General features: G+C 42.9%; 1 protein-coding gene across 2 annotated transcripts in view; it reads left to right on the top strand.

Annotated features, from left to right (window-relative positions):
- The first annotated feature begins 3,044 nt into the window (after nucleotides 1-3,044).
- The window catches only part of LOC146798014 (thymus-specific serine protease-like), a 151,039-nt gene continuing 130,723 nt past the window's right edge, over nucleotides 3,045-23,360 (top strand). Inside the window, exons 1-3 of one of the 2 annotated variants that reach the window (XM_085625246.1) lie at nucleotides 3,045-3,358; nucleotides 18,662-18,849; nucleotides 20,850-20,949. In XM_085625246.1, coding sequence (XP_085481372.1) covers nucleotides 3,295-3,358; nucleotides 18,662-18,849; nucleotides 20,850-20,949 — 352 coding nt within the window. In that variant the 5' untranslated portion in view covers nucleotides 3,045-3,294. The remainder of the gene's footprint in view (nucleotides 3,359-18,661; nucleotides 18,850-20,849; nucleotides 20,950-23,360) is intronic. The other variant, XR_014968588.1, reaches the window with a different exon arrangement.

Raw genomic sequence — 23,360 nt, 5'->3', positions numbered from 1 at the left:
ATAGTGTCCCCCGAGCCGGCGCGGACACAGGGTAGGATTGAAGGCGTCCCGCACTGCGGACCAGTGTAAGTTACCCCTCGATCTTTGGCGAGCTTCCGCTCTCCCTGCCCATCAATACTCTTGTGCATTCAACAGGATTTATACCTAGTTCATTTAGTCTTTGGTAGCCGCCCTTTTTACATGAGACCTATGCGATTGCAATGTTCTCCTTCCCCCCTTTGTCGTTAATAGGACACTGCACTATTCAGTGTCGTTATCCAGCGCCATCTCGTTGGAACCCATAACCTTGCACCTCAGGGTGAGTTGAATATATTAAAGAGTTTTTTCTTTTAAAGTTCTGTTGTCACGGTGTGTCTCAAATACTTAGACACGTGTGGATTCTGCAGCAGCATTTATCACACCAGGGGTACTATTTCCTTTAGCAACCAATAAGTTTGTTTGACATACCTTTGTCACGAAATTGGACACTACAATGTTATGAATACTGCATGACACCTGTTGGTTGCAGTATATAAGGCGATTTTACTAAGATTGTGTTATTAAGATGTTTTTGACTTGTATGTTTGTCCCCCTGTATTTCTTTTTCAGGCGTTTTACCTTACCTCCATAAGTAACCACTTATTAGGGTGCTGTACTAGTGGTAAGTGCCTTATTAGTTGCTACCACTACCAATAAGTGTGTGAACTCTTTGGTCCTGAAGAATTGCGGTTATATCAACCTATGCAAGAAACATGTTGACCATTCATCACTATAGCGTAATACAGACACCTTAACTGTAGTATTACGCATGTTATTGTTTTTAATTAAGAGTGGGACCTCCTTCATTAAATAAACCTTGTTACTTAGGATCTCCACTACTTACTTTTAACACACTATTTCCACCACACACTTCACTTTAGGGCCCTCACCTGCACTCACCTACCGGCAGTTAAAGGAATAAAGATCTCCACTAAAAGGCGCCACTGAGGTCGCCGATCGGGGATTGCAGCGCCGCCCCGATTCGGAGCAGACCTAATGATGAAACTTGACATCTGGGCCACATGCTGACGATATATGACAGCTAGTCTGCCGGACGTGTGAGGGTCTTTTTCCTTAAGGAGGAATCTCCTCCTGATCTTGTGGACTCATACATCTCTTAAATCATTATAAGCCCTTTTGAGGAACAGCATACTTCTGTATTTATAAACATTTTAAAGCAGGCATGTGGGAGATTTATAAAATAAAAAAAAAGGTTGGAAGAATGTATTTTCCCCACTGACACATTGAAGCAGAGGCAATCTGCCTGAATCCGGTCTATTGGTATATATGGTGACCAACAACCAGCATTTCATTTTTGCCAGTTTAATAAAATAGCGCACACAAAAACAGGGTTTAAACTCTGTTTTTGTTTGTGCTATAAAAAACTGACAAAAATTAAAATTGAAGCCTGTCACATGATCTAATCTCCCCGTCCAGGAATTAAGGACAAGCATTAACCTTTGTGTCATAGGTACTTCTTGAAGGGGAGATTGGAGCGCGGGTGACAGGCATACATTTTTAATTTTGGGCAGTTTTGCAAAACTCTGAATCGAGTTTCTGCTTGCAAAAATCGGGAGCTGCGCCAGACTAGCCGTAGCGGGCACCAGGTATTTTCCCGGTGGGCCTGAAGGTTGGGGCCAGTTTTGGACCCGCGCTGGATAATTTTGTTGCAGGGGGCTGGTTTTGCAGCAGTGCTGCTTATCGGCTCCCTGTAGCAAAAGAGGGAGCACTGCTTCTCACTAGCACCCTACCTCCAGCCACTCACCCTGCTCCTGGGGCCTTTGAGCACATTGCCAGGGCTGGTTGCTGTTCTCAGTCCGGCTGTGATCGGGAGGCTGGAGACTAGCCTTGAAATCGGTAGTCTCCCGTCTGAATCGGGAGGGTTGGCATGTATGATTTTGCTACAGTGAGTGCAATGCTCAGTACAATAAAAACTGTGGAAATCATTACGCATGTACATAATCTCGTTCATTTAAGCAAAATAGAGTGTCATTGACATTTTACAACTAGGCTTCTACTCTCCCGTTCTCTCCTTATCCATCACTCTGATTCCCTACCCCTCTCTCTCCATGCGGTCTTTCTTTTCCCCACACTCTCTCACACCATACATGCCAACAGACCAGATTCAGGCGAGATGCTTACGATTTTTGGGTAAAAAAATTGTCTTTATTTCAGCTGTCTCGCACTTGCAATCGCCTCTGCTTCAATAGAAATCAATGGGAAAAATAAACTCCTTCGATTTTTTTTGAAAATGTTCGATCTTTTAAAATGTTGGGATGTATGTTTCACACCCATACAGATGCTCTCTCTCTCTCTCTCTCTGTCTCGCTCTGTCATTGTCAAAAAACATTTAATTCTGGTTTAGAAATGAGGGTGTGTTCAGATTGCTTTTTTGTGAAAAAAACACAAAGCATGGGCAAACCCAATAGGTCTGGCTTAAATGTAATATCATAACGCATTCAGACAAGTGTATGCCACAAATGCAAGTTCAAGCAGGCAAAAGACTCACGATTCATGAAGCCAAAAACAGCTCCATTTTAGCAGTCACAAATTTGAAATTCCATCTGCTTCAATAGAAGTCAATGGGGAAAATATATCCCCCCATCTCCCCCTTTTATCAAAATCTCCTACTTTCCTGTTCTAAAATGCTGAGGTGTAAGCTAGTTTTATGTATTAGTATGTTGGAGCCAGATTTACTGACTTGGCCAATGATGTACAATAGCCTGGTGCCGTCTTTAGATTAGATCTAAAAACAATACTGAGTATTTTAAACAAAACCCTATTCAAGTACCAGCGTCTTGTCCTTTAAGAATCTAAAAACATGAACAAACGGCCAGTATTTGTCTCGAAGAAAGGTGGCAACCCTAGTTGTGAGAAGGAAACCGCGTCCGCTTGCACCCACTCAAGACGCCCAAAGGCAACACGGGATTTTAAAAGTAATTTACTACCAGGGGGTCTATGCTGGAACAGCCCCTGCGCACAACAGAAAGTAAAACTGAAATTGCCTCCGCTACGGCCAAACTTGCGCTGGCCAATGAGAGATGAGCGTTAGATGCCGTCATGTGAGGACACCGCTAGTCATGTGAGGAGGAAGTTGGCTACGCCGAGGGTAGCAGCGTTGAGAACACCGTTCTTTTTTTGAGCTCATGTTTCGTTGCTGGTCGCTCCTTTTCTTTGGCTGAGAAGGGCACGCGAGAGGAGCCATCGAGTGTTTGCCAGGGCTTCAGCCAGCAGCAGTCCTTGGCAGTAGGCTGCACGGTACGGTCCCCAGTAGACATGAAGGGGTTCTGCTTCTCGGCGCTAGCACTGCTTCTGTCGCTCCTCGAGCTGGGAAATGCAGGTGAGTAAAGTTAGATCAAATGCCTGACTTTGGGGTATCGTGAGAACTTTACAGAGACCAGCGCGCTGCTGTAGATGGAGCTAGCGCAAGGAGAGGGTGTGGCGTAACGACCAGAGCTGCCGCCTTTGGAACAGGGTCTCGGCGTCGGCTTAACATCCTATAATTCTGGGCACCTCACTTAATCTCCCCGTGTCGACAAAAATAAATGAATGTGTCCTTGTTTAATGTAACTGCAGCTCATGTCAAGGGCTCTAACATCCTCGGGTCGAGTTCGCGCAAAAAAGAGAGAAAAAAAAATATGAGCGGTCAAGTCCCTTGCTTATCAGTTTCCACCCTCTTTCATTTTGGTGCTCGTACGTACAAATACTTCGAGGTGTATCTTGTCAGGTGTCCATAGCTCACTTTTCTCTATTTTATGTTTTTTAGGTCTAACGTGGCGCATATCTGCCTGTTAGACTTTTTTAATACCAGGGGGCAGATTTATGAGCCCCTTGCGCCACTTTTGCGTCACTTTTCCCATGTTAAAAGTGACGCAAAAGTGGCGCATAAATCTGCCCCCAGTTATTTATAAACTGCATAGAGTGGGGTTGGCTCCACCCAGGGGCGCACCACTCTTCCTATATGATATTGTCTTTTCACTCTGGTGTATCATTCCACCTTGTATGGAGTGATTAGCATGCATGAGGGGCTAATTTACACCCCAGAAATGCACACGTTAAATTGTCCATCACGTAGATTCATTGTATTAAAAAAAATACTTTTCTTTTCACTGCTGAAGGTTTTTTTAAATGCTTTATTTGTGACTGAGAATGAAAGCTAGAACTACTGACTTTGCCAAGGTCTGTCTGCCTTTGTATTCTTCTACTTCTTGTCTTGTATTTTGGGTGCGAGTATTTAATATACACTTCAGCTGCAGGCCAAAATTTGTGTAGGAAGATATTTTTTGTAAGATGAGATTTTAGTAGTCTGTGTTTTGGACTCTGTTTTTGCCATCCATGTTCAGATGCTATCAACTACATACTTAAGGTCTGCTTCCGTAGCATTTATGCCATCCAGCTGACTAAATGTAAGGGTTTTGATGGCAGACATCTTTATTGAGCCACTATCCACGTATAACATATACATGAGTGAAATTTGTGAGACCAAATTCACACATGAGCTCTAGTTATACGGAAATCCTCAAACAGCATAAGGCACCCTGCCAGTGGCATCTCTTTAAGTGATTTTTAGGTGGAGCAACAGATTAAACTAGTGGGACCGCCTACAACTGATAAGTGTGAATAGTGTGGGTGCGTGCGTGCGTATGTATGTGTGTATTGTGTGTCTATTATGGCCACTGGAATTATGCGATTCGGCAGATGTTGCTTTGGATTGCTGCAATTGCCACGTAATTCATCAGCTGCTGTAAAATCTGCAGATTTTAACCAAAACATTGTTTCCAGTTCAAATGATTAAAAGTTACTAAAAATGTAGCAATATGTGTTTGCACACAGTGGAAGATCCAACACCAGGGTTGATTGCTCATCTGTTTGTTTTTGGTTGTTAAACTGGTACCAATGAGGTGAAGTTTTTGCCCAGACAGTATTAACATGTCTAGAAATTACAAAATAATGTAAGGGATAAAGTACCCTCTCCTATACATTATAAGGATATTGCAAGTCACCGAGGAGTTCCATATACAGGAATGAGGCCAAAGGCCAAGTTCCTTTAGAAGGTGATGGAACTCCGAGTTGATTTTATATTCCCTTATAATGTATGCCAGGGGGTTCTTTATCCAATATAATAATACATGGTCACGCCATCACCTTTCCCTCAAACCACTTAAAAACTTGGTGCATAGGTCTTTCAAATGAAACAGAGAGCATGTTTGCAAAGATGAAGAATACAAATAGAAACCTCTAGCACACAATTAAGCACATCAAATACCTGTTAAATATTTCATGAAAAAAGATATTAAAAACCGTTCCATACAAGTCATGAAGAAGAAAAAAAAAGCTCGGAATGTACAGTTACATGCAGAAAGAATCTCACTTTTCTATAATTATCCAAGGAGTGCAAAAATGAGCATATTCTTTCTGCTTTTCACTGTAAACTAGAAAAATTGAGTAGAAGAAAGAAAAGCAACACTTCATTTTCGTTTCAATTCTGCTCTTTGACCTGACCTGCCTTTCACCTCGATTGCTGGCTGTGGCAGCAGGCATTGTGACATCAGAACTCGACTGTAATAACTTCTAGCAGCTGATTTCTGACATCTTTTTCTTATAATCAGCAACTAGGTGCCTCACAAGTTGCGGATTATCATGAAAATAGTGATGGGTGTTTATATAGGGATTGCACAATCCCATGCAATAACTATATATGTTTGGTAAAATCAAAAGGTCTTGACCAGTGGCATACCTACAAATATTATGCAATACATTAGGGCCATGCTAAAAATGTATCAAGCAAGAGATTGTGTAAAATGCCAAGAGCTATGGTATCTTGCCTGCAGCCAGCCACCAGAGGTTCTGATGAAAGAAATGTAACACAACTGTATTTTGAAGTTTAGTTGTTAACTAATAGTAGCTACTAATGTTTACTTAAATGACTTGGAAGTCTGAGTAGCTGTCCGTTGGTACAAATGAGCATCAAATGTTGCCATAAGATTTTTTTTATAACTACCTGTCTAGGTTCTGATGTCGATGTTGGTTTTTAAGGCTATGTGTTTAAGCAAAAGGCAATAAAAAGAGTTTGGGGGGGGGGGGGGGGGAGGGGGGAGGCAAATCTGCACTTTGCTGCCGGTGCAATTTTTGTTTTCTTTAAAAAAAAAAACATGTTTTCAGAATACAACGTTGATCTATAGAGACTTGGTATTTGCAAGGGTAATCCCAAAGCAATGAGTCAATATAGGATGAGACTGGACTTTGAGGCCCTATTGTGTGAAATTTGGATTTTATTTCTTTCTGAAGGAGCAACAGAGCATGAGGCACAAGAGTTGATAATTTCATGCATCTTTCCTCAAAATATTAATGGTAATATTAACAAGAAAAAAGTGTACGAACAGGCCTTCGAAGTTCCTGGGGTAATGCGTATATTAAACAAATGCTTTAAAATTGCCACAAATATACGAAACCCTGTTCCGACTTTATTCAAAACATTCTGATGGTCTTTGTTATAGAGCACACATTGAGCATCATTTGTTCTTTATTGCTATTCAGTACTGGAATGTCATTTAAATGTAGAGACTGCCCTGCTTTAGTGATAAATGTTTGTAGAACTGGACTCCTCAACTCCCTGAATATTAAATCCGATGGAATTTTTATAACAAGCATTAAAAATGCAATAGGTCTCGCCTTTTATTAAGTTAAAGCTATTTGCTTTGCTACACAATACCATTAGCAAAGCAAGGGGCTTTAACTTAATCAAAGGCGAGACCTATTGCATTTTCAATGCTTGTTTTTCCAAGCATTGGCCGCGCGCGCACACAACTCCCGCTTCTCCCCCTCCCCCACCACATATCGCATCTCGCAGCCGCATCAATAAGATGTGGCCTAACGGCTAGAGCGTACAACCTCGAAGCTTGGTAACCAGGTTTGAGTCTCTGCGGCTCAACCTCTTGTGATTCTGGGCAAATCACTTCATCTCCCCACGCCTAACAAAACATGGATGTGCCCGTCTGAAACAGCTGGTGCTCGTGTAAAGCGCCCTGATACCCCCGGGTTGAGTTCGAGCTATATAAACCAACAAGACAAAAAGCACGGCTCTGCGGATCTCACACGCCCTCACACGTGCACTCACTGTCACGGGCCTCAGAGATGCTCTCATGCTCGTGGGGGATGCACTCTTCCCCCCTCCATATGTGCCCCTCGCTCCCAGAAGATTCACACACTTCCTGCTGGTTGGCGAAGAGTGAGACACATGCTCTCACGTGACAAAGTCGGGGTATAGCGCCCACCAAGCACATCTCGGGTTTAAACAAGCATCGTCATACAAATAGAACACGGTGACCAGTACGCGGTTGTTTGCTCAACCCCACGCCCCAGTGACACACTCAGGAGTGACACCCTCAGTAATGACACACCCAGTAATGACACACCCGGTAGTGATACATCCATGAGTGACACGCCCAGGAGTGACACACTCTGGAGTGAAAGTACATGGGCCCTGTCCCTGCAGGCTGGACTCATTAAGATGTGGCCTAACGTTTAAAGCATATGACCTCGAAGCTGGGTTACCAGGTTAGAGTCTCTGCAGCTCAACCTCTTGTGATTCTGGGCAAATCACTTCATCTCCACACACCTAACAAAACATTGATGTGCCCGTCCGCAACAGCTGGTGCTCGTGTATAGCGCCATGATACCTCCAGGTTGAGTTTGAGCTATATAAAATTGCAAGACAAAAAACATGGCTCTGCGGATCTCACATGCCCTCACACGTGCACTCACTGTCACGTGCCTCAGAGGTACTCTCGTGCTCGTGGGGGATACACTCTCTCCCCTCCATATGTGCCCCTCGCTCCCAGAAGATTCACGCACTTCCTGCTGGTTGGCGAAGAGTGAGACACAAGCTCTCACGTGACAATGTCGGGGCATAGCGCCCACGGTTGTTAAAGTCACCAGAGAAGCCAGAGACAGTTTTCTCTTTTAGAGCCGTCCCAGTTGGACTGGCTAGCCTGACTGCCTTTTGTGCTAAAAGGTTTCTTATCTTTATGGGGCCATGTGTTTGGCCCCATAAAGATAACAAACCTTTTACGCCAGCAGTAAGTCGGGGCAGCCAGTCCAACTGGGACGGCTCTAAAAGAGAAAAGTGTACGTCACTGGAAGCTCTTTTCCAATGGCTGCCCACCGTTTACCATAAACGGTGACGCCAGCCAATGGAAAAGAGGGGCGTGCTTAAACCCCGCTAGTGAAAGCTACCCTAAATCATTAAATCTCGCCAGCGAGACTGCGCATGTCTGCGCAGCCTACGCCAGGCGAGACCTAAAAACCACCAAATGTAAATTTGCTCCTATGACATTTTGCTCATGTATGAGACAAGCCCTAAATGTTGTTTATTGCTGGAGCAGAAGCTGGAACAATCAGACACCTGGAACCTTGCTTACATGGTTCCTCTAGAGGCCCCACTTGACCTGTGTCATATGTCAGTGGGTTGTTGTTATGTTTTTGGTACAAGCTGTCCGGCCGCTTTGCGGCACTGGAACAGAGTCAATCATTGGGAGGGAGAAACGGATGAAGAGATGTGATTCAAAAACTTAAATCCCCAAGTATGCTATAGGTTTTCAAAACACTCTGACCCTTAAGATCTTTAGGAGGTCATTTTCATGAATGGGGAGTGTCACTGAAAGGATCCTTGCACATTACACTTGTAAGTATTTCTAAAGTGCATTCTTTGGACAGTTTCAGCCTTTTGATTCCAACAACTTTGTGTTCCAGCGTGCACTGACAAGATGGGTCCTGTATCCCATGTGCATTCTTCTTGACCCGCATCTCAATAGCTGTTGAATGACGCACTGTGCATAGCAGTGACGCAGGAAAATTATCTGACACAGCAGCTTGCCACGCACATTATATCCAAGTAATTTTCTTTGTAAAATAGCTATTGATTCAGACTATTCAGGAGCCTATTTGTAAAACGTTTAAATATGGCTTTGTACATGTCTGTATATAGCTAATCTATAGTGTGCATATAGACCAGGGCCACTGGAATTATGCAGCAGAGGAGCACCAAATTATGCGGAAGGGGTCACTAAATTATGGCACAAGAAATGGTAAATTATGTGGCATAATGCAGCAATTTTTTATTATAGTATTGCTTTATAATACATATATATGGGCTTTCAGCCAGCCTGCATCATTGATTGGTCTGCTGCTGTGCCATTCAACTTTTTCTGCTGCCCACTACAGCATACAACACTGCGTAGTGAGTTAGCCCATTTCAGCTATTGGCCAACTTCACTGTGGCTGATGGCATTGTGTTCTTTCACAAGGAGCACAACCACAAACAAAGTAGTTCCCTTTAGTGCCAGGGACTACTAAGGCAATGAGTACTTTCTGAGAACAAAAATAGTTTTCCTTTTAGCCAGTGTTTTCATTTTAGGCTTCGCTTAGACTGCGCATGTGCTGTCTCTGCAAGACTTTTGTATACATATTGTGGGCTTACAGACTAACCATAGCTTACCATTTGTTGGCTTCAACATCGCCCACAATTAGTTAATTCCCATTAGTCATGACATGCGGGCGTCAAGTCCTCTTCTTGTGTTTGGTCCCTCCCTTAGAGCATGGACACAGTACTTGTGTCCATCCACTGCTCCCGTATTTGGAGCTACATTTTTCTTTGTGTTCAAGCACTCCATGTGAATGCTTGTGGTTTTAGTCCGTCTCCCATGTCCTCGTCCATGTAGCTTCTATTCCCTCACAGCCGTCCCCCTTCCATGTTGCTTCTTTTCTCTCCCACCCCACCCTGCGCCACTCTACTCTGCGCCACTCTACTCTGCGCCACTCTACTCTGTGCCACTCTATGCCACTCAAATCTGCCACTGCGCACTGCTCCACTCTACACTACTGCACTTTACACCACTCTACTCCGCCACTGCTCTCTGCGCCACTATACTCTACTCTGCATGACTCTGACACTTCACTTTGTGCCACTACACCCTACAACACTCAACTCTGCACCACTACACTTCACCCACTGCACTCTGCGCCACTGTACTCTGTGCCACTCCACTGTATGCCACTCAACGTAACTGCACTTTACACCACTTCACTCTACACAGTGCCACTCTACCCCTCTCCACACAATGTCACTCTACTCTGTGCCACTTCACTCCACCCTGCTTCGCTCTGTCAATTTACTCTACCCCGCACCTTTTTACGCCAATCTTCTCCACTCCATTCCACTGCACACCACTCAACACCATGCCACTTTACTCTGCACCACTTCACGCCACCCCACGCCACTCTTTTGTACTCCACTCAACTCCTCTCTACTCTGTGCCAATCCACTCTACACCATTGTACTCTGCGCCAATCGACTGTACTCGAGTCTACTCCAATCCACTCTGTGCAACTCCACTCTACACTAAACTATTCTAAGCGACTTCACTCTATTTTGCGCCACTCCAAGCAACTCTACACTTCTCCAAGACACTCCACTCTACTCCAGGCTACTCTACTCTACTCCAGGCTACTCTCAGGCTACTCAACTCTACTCCAGGCTACTGTACTCTACTCCAGGCTACTGTACTCTACTCGACGCCACTCTACTCGACGCCACTCTACTCGACGCCACTCTACTCGACGCCACTCTACTCGACGCCACTCTACACGACGCCACTCTACACGACGCCACTCTACACGACGCCACTCTACACGACGCCACTCTACACGACGCCACTCTACTCGACGCCACTCTACTCGACGCTACCCTACTCGACGCCACTCCAGTCCATGTTGCAGTACAACATGGCTAAAAGACATTGGCAAAGCAAATTGCTCTCGCATAGGGTAAACCTGCTGGCTTTGCCAATACTTGTTGTATGCTGATGAGGGGTCCATCAGCTTCCCTAACAATTACGTTTTGTAAAAACAATGACAGAAAAACAAGCATTAACAAAGCTAAAAGACTTTGACGTATTGGCTTTGCCAAAGCTTGTTTTAACTGATGTAGATTTACATTGGAAGGAAACAAACTGTGGAGCAGGCCGCACATGGTTGCTAGTTTGTAGCAAGGATAGCAGAAGCGTCCTCGGATGCTTAATTAGTGTATGAAAACCGATAGTCGTTTGGCACTCAGCTTGCCTAGATATCTTCTTCTTGGGTAGATGAAGGCCAGTGTAATGATTAAATGTAGAAAAAAACAATCCACCATATTTTGGTCCCGATATATTTGTATTTATGCATACTGTGAGTTTTTTTGTAAGGGAAGAAAGCATCTTTCTGTATAGTTTTTGGACTTTTTTTTAGTTTTCTCTACTCTGATTTCACATACACGGTCAGCACGCATAAACTGTTATGCCAGGCATATGTTTATTGTAATAAATTAAAAAAGATACACTTCTAGATATTTGTTTTTCCTAGGTAGCCTTTGTTGGTATCATACCCGAACTTCAGTGTTTTGCTTGTTTAGATGATTTATCTTTTGATATAATGATTGTGAGACCAACGCATTTTTTGGTGGGGGATGTGACCAAATTATTTTGTTTAATGGGCAGGGTGCTCTGTAGGACTCCTGACTGGATTGGATATGATATGTCATTTAAAATGCGCAGCTGCTTATTTTCAGGCGTTGATAACGTAGATTTTAAATACGTTTCTACCACTTCCCCACTTTGCCAAATTGCATTGTGCAAGAAGGGGAAGTGTGCTTCCTGAAACGGGTCTCGTTTGTGCTTACCCAGCGCTCTCTGTCATGTCGTCTAGGGGCACAGTCCATGCTTGCATAGCTCCTCTAAATGTGTGTCTGCTGTGCTAGGTGAGAGAAATGTGCTGAGCTTTCATTGCGGGTGAAATAGCAGCTGACAAATGGGGAAACCCCTGATACATTTTCCCTTCATGCAGCACTTTGAAACAGTGTGTCATTTTGTTAAAAGAATGAAAAAACTGTAAAACAGCTTAAGATCTGTGGTATCTTCCTACTTGCCACATTAAACACTGATTTTACACACGTGAATAAAGGGAAGTATCTAAGGGAAGGTGTGAAAGGTCACCTTTTCCCTTTCACAAAAAAACCTACAAATCAAGCAACATTCATATCTACTTTTACATTTTATTTTTATGTAGCCCCAAGATGCATTTATAGGGCTTCTTGCTGTGTTCTGAAATGTAGGGAATCCCATCTACATTTGTAAAGGTTGTTTATATTTGACCTTTTCTGCACCCTTTATTGTTGATCTCCACCATACTGTGCAGCCTCTATGTCTGCTGCTCTTGAAGTGTGTCTCAGCTCTTCAATTTTAAGAAAAGTACAACTTTTTAATTTAATTGGTGCATGTGAGCTGGCTGCTCCAGTGTAACAGTTTGGTACCTTTACAGTGAACTGGAGAGAAATGTTTCACGCTTCACCTCCTGTGTTTCTCCCGTTTGGTCGCACAGTGATACATAGACCACTGTATCAAGATCTATAATTGTGCTGTTTATTAAGATTTAATTTCACAGGTCTCGGGTGGTAACTATTATTTTAATGAATAATACAAAATATATGCTGGGTCTGGTGACTCATTGGGTAATGCGTCCACTTCAGGGGCCTATATTCGACCTCATGGTCACAGGTTCAAATCCCGGCTGGTCCACTCAGCCTTTCATCAATCCGAGGTTGACAAAATGAGTACCATTGAGTTGGGTAACAATTAACATCTGTTATTCAGCACCAAGATACCCTTGTGGGTGAACGGGCGCTTTACAAATACACGTTATGTTGTATGTTATGCTGTCAGCATTTGCCTAGCACATGCCTGCCAGTGGTATAGCATTATAGTGCTGTGGGCTCTCAGAAATGTATTCTAGCCCCTAGGCGACTGGGTATATGATTGCATACATTTGCTGCTTTCCCATCCATAGAACTGGAGCAACTAACATGCAGTAGTGTAGTTTAGAGGCCAATTTAGACTTCCTAAGGTGTGCTTGTCTTCATACGAACTAAGGTGCACTCGTGGAACTTTGTAACAACTCAGATACAGGCAGTAGTGTCTCCACTTAGTTCTTAAAGTCCAGAATCCTAATAATGTTAATGTAGAAGTATATGTTGCCGGCCATGTGCCACAGGGGTCTTTATCAGAAGGCATATTTGCTGATACTTGTACACAAAGGGGACCAACAACTGCTTTGAGGATATGCAAGTCACCTCAACTAATGGTATTCCTCTATCAATAACACCTAACTATATATCCATATCTAGGTGGCCTACAGTCAATATTAAGAGCTGCCCCTATGTCTTGAAACAAGAAAAGATTGTATGGCTGCCGGCTTGCTGCCACTCATCCAAAGCAAGGACAAGCATCTACTCTTGATCACACAAACCTGAGACTTTAACATTTTTTTGCCACCCTTTCAGATTTCCACTCCTACAATGACATTGTCAACTCTAACGGCAAAATGGCAGTAATATTTTTAAAACTTTAATTTTTCCTCCATAAAATCAAAGCAGTTGCAAAGTTGAGCTTCCTTCGGTCCATCCTATCTGCACATAAAATTTCATTCAATGGCCTTGGGGGATCTAATCAGTCTCAAGTTAGACTACGCCAAATCTCTAAATGTTCAGCCTCATTAGCTCCTGGTGCCCTCTTACAAGGCCCAAAATGCTGTTATTTTGGACCTACATCTAGGAAAATTAGACCACATGTCAGCAGGAAGAATAGGTCTTCTTATGTTGTGATTCTTTTTAAAAATCAAATGCAAAATCCTCGTCTGCGAAATTCTTTACTTACTGAGTACCATTATAAATCTACATTCCTCATCAGTTGGTTACTTCAATTTCAGTTATCCCTCTCCTCTGCTAAGATAGGCACATATTTGAACTATACAGTATATCAGAAAATGTAATAGAGGAGCATCACGAAGAGTGTGTTTGCCCTGAGGGATGCGCTATAACAATATGTGTTTTGCTAAGCATGTCTTTTTAACAACCAGAGGGCTCTGTGGTGTTAGTGAGGAAGGAAGAATACATGTTTGCCTGCAGGACTGAAATGCAAATTAAAATCAGTAGGTTCTCAAATGTTTGTGAAGGGTTAGGCAATTTGGTTTAGTATGCGGGCTGAGTGGTTAATCATGTCAATGCATGGAGGCCTGTGCGTTGTAGGGTCTGCTACCCAGTTTCTTTAGACTGAAGCAAAGAAATTACAGAAGAAATGATTGTTTGACCAACGCAGGACATCTTGAACTTGATTTAGCTAGGCAAGATCAGGAAAGATTCCTATTTGGCTTTTAAGGGCCTGAGAGCTTGACTTCACTACTTCAGAAGTGTCTTCAGTCATAGAAAGGACAGTGCCAGAGTAGATGATCAGTTTAGAGGTATCGGAGAAAATTGGCCAGTGCCGCACACGCCCATTTGGATTCTCTATTAAAAGAAGAGGAATTCCTGAAGAGGAGGACTTCAGTTTTTGACTGGTTCAATTTTAAAAGGCACTTCAGATGAACTTTATACAGACACAAAATGTAAATATATTTCTTCTCTGGTGGGTATATTGAACTTCTTTAATGCAAGAAGACAAGGGCGTCTTACTCCTTTTCCCATCTGCCCAAACGTCTTTTTTACTGTTTTGATTCTCTTTTGTTTTTTTATCTTACCAGATAACATGGGAGGCAGTTATAAGACCTGGATAAACTCATGATACCTTACACACTCTTGTATGCAAATTCTTGCAAAGCCGCCCTCCCCTCCTCAGAGTATTCTTTTTAGGACCACCAAGTTTAGTCAACAGATCACCACCTTTTTCAGGTGGGAGTAAAAGAAAACATACATTTTTTTTAGGTAGTGTGCTACTGTGGATTGCGTTTCTATTATGTAGGAGTTTTGATCGTGAATTACAGTACCATTATGAATGTTTATCTGTATGCTACATTAATAAAAACGATGAAACCATAAATATGAGATATATATTTTCTCTTTTAAACTAAATGAGGAATTGTGCTAAGAAAGATCCAGCACAAACAACTGTTGGGCTTCGTCAATCAGTAATTTAATGTTGTGTGTAGTATGGTCCATAAACTATAATACGTTTGGTAGATTGAGAACTATTGTCAGCCATGTCCAATGGAAGCGAATGCAACTGAAACATTTGCTACTTCCAGGAGGTCTGCACCAGCATCTTAGGTATCCATTTTGCACAAGCGTACACATTTTCCGATAAAGTGCTCAGATAAGACAACATTTCAGAAACCTGTGGTTTACTGCCCCGAGGCATAAGTATGCGCTGTGGTGACTTGTTGTGTCCCTAGTTGCCTATATTAATCAATTGGAAGCTGTTAGCAATTTCACAATATTAGAAGTGGACATAGCGAGGGCCCAGCACTGTTAACTACGGTTCCTAAAAGATCATTCGATGTTAATAACTGGTCAAATAAACCATACAATGGAATGTAGAGGTGGGGGAAAGACTATCCACTCAGTCATACAGAAGACTGGCAAAAAGGTTTTTGTATTTTTTGCGCGGAGTTCCACTGGTACAGCTGATGAGTTTTGCTTGTGGGAGGAATAGTGTATGTCACCGACATTTGGGCTCTGATGTCATTTATCTATTGATATCATTCATTTAAAAACTATAGAAAAACCAGAGCCATTCCATTCAGCTGAATTTGCAGTTAACCATTTTAAACCACTTTTCAGCATCCAGCTGTAGATTTTTTCCACAGTATAGCGCTCATTAAAATAAAAACAAGCATTTGCAATGCAATAGGTCTCGCATTACTGAAACTTTGAGCTATTGGCGTTGCTAATAATAATGCAATAGCACAAACTTTCAGTAATGCGTTTTTTTTTAACTTTTATACGGTGGAAGCAGAGATCTACATAAATACAAATACCAAGCAATCCTGATTGACAAATGTCATATAACTTAAAAATAAAATAGAATAAAACCCAGAGGCACCATTCCACAGAAAAATCCAGCAGAAAATACTTACTCTACTTCTCTTGTGATCATTATTCTGATGATGCACGTAACCAGAGCAATCAAAATCACACTTTCAACGCATATGAGTTTGGTATGGTTAAAGACCTAAGGGCATTTAAGATACTAGAACTGTGAGAGCAGACCCTACCCACAAGTGTCAGGAACTTGCCTAACAGCGTAAGCCACTAAAATGCTAGCAGCAGTTAATACTACTAGGCTTGAAGAGGCATCTGGCAGTGGAATATAGTCACTAGTAGATGAGAGAGATGCAGAACGGCCCATGCTAAGGTTACCAACTGTTCACCCGCAAGCTGTACCCATATGAATTCATGCTTCTGAAGATTCTCTTGATGCCTTGCTATTCTGGGATTATTTCTGTCTTCGCAAGCAAATGTCAGGATGGATAAGAAACTACTGTACAGCATAGTGACACCCCTTTTATTATGAAACATGAAAAAGGATTCCCCATCGGGCTTAATTTGCTGAGTATTCCTAGACTAAAATACAAGCTCCAGTTACAGAATCCACAAATCCACATGCTTTCCTAAATATCTACATATGTACTTAGGCACCCCAAAGGAAAATCATCACCACTATGTACTTTCATGGGTCTCAAACTAACTTTTAAGTCCCATACAGGCAACCTCCATAATTAAAGTTCAAGGGGCTGAAGAAGAATACAATGTTTTTCCAGACATTACTACTTGCAATGTGTTTTGATTTCGCCCTACTTAAGATAAACCCCAAAGCACAAATATTTATGTGAAAGGTTCACTGCACATCAGTAGATGCTTTGAGGAAACGGATTCACAGGCTACAAAAACAACCAAGTGCCCCTAGTCCGAAAACAAAATTAAATGGGACCAGAGATGCAATAATTCAGTGAAGACGTTATATGTGGCACTTTGAAACACAAGTAAGGATGTTGATAAGCACTTTTGGAAAACCACAAAGAACGTGATAGCCCTGCTTTGAGAGCGGGACGCAAAGAGCAATACAACAAAAACAGTTGGGAGAGGGTTGGCGGTACCACTAAAACCAAAAGTCAAATCTGAGAGAGGAAAGTGATCAATTCACCTGTGAAAATTTCATCACCACCAGAGGTTTAAATGCACATTCTTGCAGGCGTCTAGCGGGGAAAGTAAAGACATTAAAATCACATCTTCACCTAGGTTAAGAGACCGTGGAAGGTAAACACCCCTCCCCGGTCCCATGTCCTCCACCAACTCAAGCCTCTCTTAGTCCTGGGAAGGGGCTGGCTAAGTGCGTGGAAGCCGCATTGGGAGCTCCCGTCATCCTCCGCGGTTGATACGGCTGGTGGCAGTTTGAGTGGAGAAGTTTTGTAGTTTTGCATTGTCGGATGTACACCGGGGAGACCAGGAATCCGGGCAAATGGGGAATGGGCAATCACACATAAGAAACATAACAAACTGAGTTGAGCTGCCCACTCCTTTTCGCTGTTCCAATGAGACTGACAGAGGAGGTTCATGCGCAGTATGGAGGATTGATCCATGTCGCTGACTTGCGTTGGAGGAGCAGCTGAGCCGATGGGACTGGTTGGCGGCTGGATTGTAATCCCCGTACGGATTTTCCTGGCTCTGCTTGTTATTTCCCCACGTCAGACAGCAGTGAGTGAGCAACATCTAAGTGGCTGTTTGCTGCAGCAGCTGAATGATACAAGTTTGTGAACTGTATGCAAGTATACTCAAATTATTTAATTCTCCGTTAGAACTGAGCAATGATATGTGGGAAGCGCCGGCCCTGTGAAACAAGTGCTGACCCGCACCTCGTTTTTCCGACACCCCTCGGGTGGTATGTGTGTGGCGCTCCATACCACGACAGCCTTCGAGAGTTGTGATAGGGACCCTGGAAGCACTACTAGGCTGCCAACCAGCATGCATTGAATACCCTGCACCGGCATGTTAATAAATAAATAAATAAATACGCGCAACAGCAATATGGAGCAAGCTGCCGCTCTAAAGCTGTCACCAATGCGCGAATGCGGCCGTGTGCACACGATCCAGTCCGGATGGGCTGGCCCAGAAGGAGACGGGGCGTTCTTTCAAGAAGCCTCGTATCCAATCGGAGGCCAGCATTTAACATAAATAATGATGCTGGCCAATGGGAAGGATGGGCGGGGCTTCAAGTCCCCTTTTGATGTCTCTTCGACAACAATAGATCTCGCAGAGCGAGCAGCGCATGCGCTGCAACGCTAGGCAAGACCTAAAAAATGTATTAAGCGTCTGTTTTTACTGAGTAATCCTGCTTAATCAAATGGTTCGAACCAGCTAAAAGTCCATTGGAGCGATTTGAAAGGTACAATTGTTTTAATACATAAAGCATGGCTATGGTTGCTTTGAAAGTTTTTTCTAATCATGGTCTATTTTAGTTGCATTTTGTGTAATTGATGTACAAAGAGATTCACGACTTGGCCAAGATAATGAATTTGGAGATGATGTTAAGAGCTCGCTGCAAACCTAGGGCCACAGTCACTAGGCTCTTCCACGTCCTGGTTCCCACAGGGGACAAATGTTTGCCTTTCCCCGGGTACATATTGTTCATAATTTGATGGATTTATGATCTTTGGTGGGGAGTCCTTCTGTTGATGTTTACGGTGGTTTATGTGATTAATCTGTACAATATTAAGCACATTTTCTCCAGCTGCCTGTCATCGTTTACTACATAACGCTCAATGACGGAATGTTCTCCATCCACAGCAAGGAATTTCCACCTAATTAGGGAGAAGGTCTTGCAGTACCGGGAGATTCAGTCTATGAAAGAGGTTTACTATAGGAGAAAGTTTCACAGAGGACAGTTGGCACTGACAGTGAACGAGCCTGTCGAGGGCTACATCAGGCAGCCACTGGACCACTTCAACCGCCGAAACAATGCTACATACAACCAGGTGAGGCTACCTTACTTCTTCTAGAGTTTTGCAACATACTGTTCCCTCTGTCCTCGTATATTCAACCTAATGGTAATATGATGAACTTCTGTGCATTACAGATTGATGGTGGGGCTGTGTAGTGCACTGCAGTAGGTCATAGCTTGCTTCTTCTACTGCGCAAAGCAAACACAAGGGGATGACAGAGGGAGCACTGAAACGTTTCAGACACTAACCCCTGGTCACTGTTAGATTGGGTTGGATCCATCATCGTTGTTTAGCTCACTTCGCCACTCCAGTTCAGACCCAGCCATATGCAAATCAGTCTTGACTCTGTTCCTCATGGGAACAGTCTAGCCTGAACTGCCAAGCTAGGTCTTCCCTTGACCGTAAATAAGCATCCTGGGACCGGATTCGGGTAACACCCCTCATCAGCCAGGCTAGCTTGAATCCAGTGGCAAAGTGAGCATGGGGCCCACGTCTGGGCATACCCTGCCAATGTAGGGTGAACAAAGCTAACACAAGGAGACGATGGACTGAGTGCTGAAACTTTTCAAACACTCACCCCACTCTCTATTAGATCTGGGTTGAATTCATCATCATTCTTTCACTCACTGGAGGTGAGTGTCTGAAAGGTTTCAGCGCTCCGTCAATCACCTCCTTGTGTTTGCTTTGCTTCCTCTTCTGACATGGTTAAGAGTCAAGCTCACTAATATATTTTGCCTGTTTGTAGGACAGATTATGCTAACTATTAAAATGGCCCCAGGCAGGAACTTTGTGATTTTTTTTTTTTGCAGTGGGTGGCAACTATAGCTTTGGAATCTTGAAGGATGCCTTATTAATTGTAGGTAATCTTGGTGGGAATAGCACATCTTGTAAAGGCTGCCTAGGTTGCATTATGCCTGCTCTGATCATTTAGGATTGTGATGCAAAAAAGCTACACATTCCAATGTGAAGAGACTAGTAAAAGAAGTCTGTAAAAGTGGATGAACTCACAAAAGGGGCAGGGGGAATTTTAAAGACCTTTGGGTATAGGTTCCCAAGGAATTAGTATACACACAACGATCTACCTGGGTGTAAAACAGTGGATTCAACTTTGAGGGTTCAGCTAGTAATCAATATTTCTGACAAACGAAAAAAGTTTACTCTCCGAGCACAAAAACCCCCACCCACCATAATGTGGCATGCTTCATCATAGGGTTCCTCCTCACCCAACGACGATAGTTGTGGTGTAGGCTGCAACTCCTAAAATAGGAGGAGCTCTTGAATGTTTTATATCGTACCTATGTGAATAGAATGTGTGGGTGGGATAAGCAGAGAGTAACAGAGTGAAGCAAGTGAGGTTAAAGCTGACACCTAATCAGACTGTAAGCTTTATTCTTGTCTGTTAGGGACAGGATTAAAAACAATAGAGTGAGGCAAGGTAACATTTGTATATCCCAAGCTAGGTATACTGGGTCAACACGTTTCTGCCATAAAATACCTTTTAACAAAGTGTTGGGGCATTCATCAGGCGATATCTCTATCAATCACTTTGCTATGATATGTAAATGTGCTATAGTGTTCATGGAAATACAAATATTTGATACAAAGTTTGGTCACCAAAGAATAAAGGAAATTCACTTCCCAGATACCCTCAGTAGTCTGGTTTTACTGCCTCCTCTCGAGATTCACCCTTGGCAAGAAACTCCGTGTTCAAGCCCTCATCATAGTCAGAGTAGCTATGGCTTGCGAGGCTTGAGTACAGAGCGGACCTTCACTTCTGTCCAGCAAGCAAGATGGCGTGGACGCAGATGCGTCAATAAGAGAATGACCGTCCGTCCACAAGCAAATAATTACCTGTTGTAGCCAGCTTAATTAAGTCTGTTTCATAGTTTCTGCATACGGTGTAAAATGGCTATACATGTTTCGTTCAGTGTCCCTCACTATTGCCCCGTATCTGTCTGTCAACCCATCAGTCCAACCCCCCCCTTCCCTCGATTCACATTTTGTACCTCCTGTTCGGATTATCTCCAATGCAGAGATACTGGATCAATGAGGAGTACTGGCAACGCAAAGACGGACCCGTCTTCCTTTACATTGGCGGCGAGAGTTCGCTGTCGAAGTTTGCAGTGATGGTTGGTAAGTTGTACAACACTTTTGCATAGAGCAGATGCTGTATTGGCATGTGATTGTCAGTCAAAATGAAAATGCTAAGGACTGATAGATTAGATGTGCAGCTGCCTATCAATATTAGTATTTTTGTCTACTGAGAATTATTTACTTCTCACATTTTTACAAAAATACATGTTTTCCAAGCCTCTCAATTTGAGTGATTCTTGGGTCTGATGCATAGAGGGAAGAAGCTAGTTGATGGAGTATCGGAGCGGAAATGACCTCAAAGCCTGGAGATCTGGTGTTTGCTGGAGACCCACATAAGGCGGTACCTGCTGTTCTGGACAAGGAGGCCATCATAACATACAACTGGGGAATTCAACATGGGAACACATCACCCATGAGCCTTAAAGTTCTTTTTGCAGATGAAGGTCCAAATGGATGTTTAGTCTAGCAAGAGTGTGGCACTTTATATGAGAGTGAGGCTGTAGTGAAGGAGAGTTAAGTCTGGTTTTAACATTTACGTGTCCATGCCAAATTTGACAAGACTGTAAAATTGAACAATTATGCTTGTTTTCAAACGCTTAGGGTGGAGAGAGAGGCTTATAATGTTTGGTAAGGGTATAGGATTGTCCTCCCAAACTGCATTTAATCACAAATAGAAACCCTTGTTACTCTAATAGTACGTAGGAGGGTTACGTGTTTCACTTATTTGTATAAGTTAGTAGCATGTGGTCTTTTTCTATAAAGGGCACACACCCTCACTCACACAAAGTCATATGCCTTATCAAAGGCTCTTTGATTTCCCTCCCTAAATGAGCGATACTAATTTCTGCCCTTCCTTTTATAACGATCCCTACTAGATTAAAAGTGTATAGTGGTGGGTGATGATTTTTATTTTTTATTTTGCCCCGACTTTACAAGATGGAAAAAATAATCTTTTATAACCATATGCCCCTACTATCCTGCTGTCAATCTACCTCATTCATCAACACGTTTCTGCCTCTAAACTGTGCCTGTCATTGGTCAGTAGGCTTCTTCAGGATGACCCAGACTTGTGTCCTAGAAAAATGTCACCCTCCTATATGTTACTGGGGTAACGGGTTTCTTTGTGTGTACTACTTTGCTTGGTGCCAGTTAGTTTGAGATCATGAAATGGAATAATCGTCTGAAGAAAACCTCAGTTTAGGGTCAGTGAGTGAGAGACTCCTACAGAATGAGGCTGCCACATTGGAATTCTCCTTTTAGGAATATTCCGTCTGGTATACATAATCAAGATGAATATTTCTGGCTCATGACTTGGTGTTGTGAGTATGCGGCCATTACATGTAGGCAGAAACGGAAGAGTGATGGACCCCCCAGTATAGCATAAATGTTTGCTGTCCAATCTCTGCATAGTAATAACGCAGTTGAGGGTTCCTCTGGTTCTTGGTGAGTATTGGGTTCTGAAATATAAGGCAGTGAGTAAATCGGTAGCACAGCTGTATTTAAGAAAATTTTTATTTTTATTACACGCACCTTATATACGAATATTTTTATTTCGAGTTGAGAAATCATTAAGTGGGAATTAAGCTTGGAATGATTTTATTAGCTGGATTATGATGGAATGGTTAAAAAAGTTGTGCTTTTATGGTTTATCAAAGAAATGTTCCGAATAAAGTTTATTTGATTTGAGGTAGCACGGCTGGCAGCACAAAAGCTTAAACCTCAGTATAGAAAACACTGAAATAGAAGGGAGCCCAAAATGGCGGCAGCGGGGAAGGCAGAGAGCTTCCGCACACGCCTGTTCATGAGTATCATAATTGTTGAACCGAGTAGTGCACTGCCATTAGAAATGAGAGCGGGAAATCGGATTTAAAACTATCCTGCAGATTCGTGTTCAGTGCTTCTGGGTCACCTGTCTCTCTCAAACCATCCCTTTAGGGTGACTGCTAGCACCTTTTAAGCTTGATTAAGACAAGATATCACGTTTAGTTAGGGCTCAGAAAGGGTCAAGCAGGTGTATTACCTTCGTATGCAAGGAAGTTTGAGCCTAAGGCAGAGTGGAGCTTGAAGCTAGACACCACCTTATGCAGAGTAGGCAATGCTACTTGGGAACCGAATTTGCGATTCCAGTGGTTGTCACGACTAACAGTACTTATTCTCTTTTTTTCTCTGCCTGAAATGTGATGTCCAGCACCTTTGTTAAGCTATATTAAGCAGCAGAATGCTTTGTCACCCTCACAAAGATTGGACCTAATTTCTGCCTCACAAAGATTGAACCTAATTTCTGCCTCACAAAGATTGGACCAAATTTCTGCATAGAATGAGAGATGCATCTGTCCCCTCAAACTCGGGTAACGTTTCAGGCTTGGAACTCTAGTGGAGGGAACTGTATCCTCTTTTATAAAGAGAAATGAAAGCTTTGATGTGCTTAAACACAGACTGGTAATTTATGT

Source organism: Triturus cristatus, chromosome 9, assembly GCF_964204655.1.
Source record: "Triturus cristatus chromosome 9, aTriCri1.1, whole genome shotgun sequence".
Lineage (NCBI taxonomy): Eukaryota > Metazoa > Chordata > Amphibia > Caudata > Salamandridae > Triturus > Triturus cristatus.
Note: the sequence above shows the minus strand (reverse complement) of the source record. Positions and strands in the feature narration are given on the sequence as shown.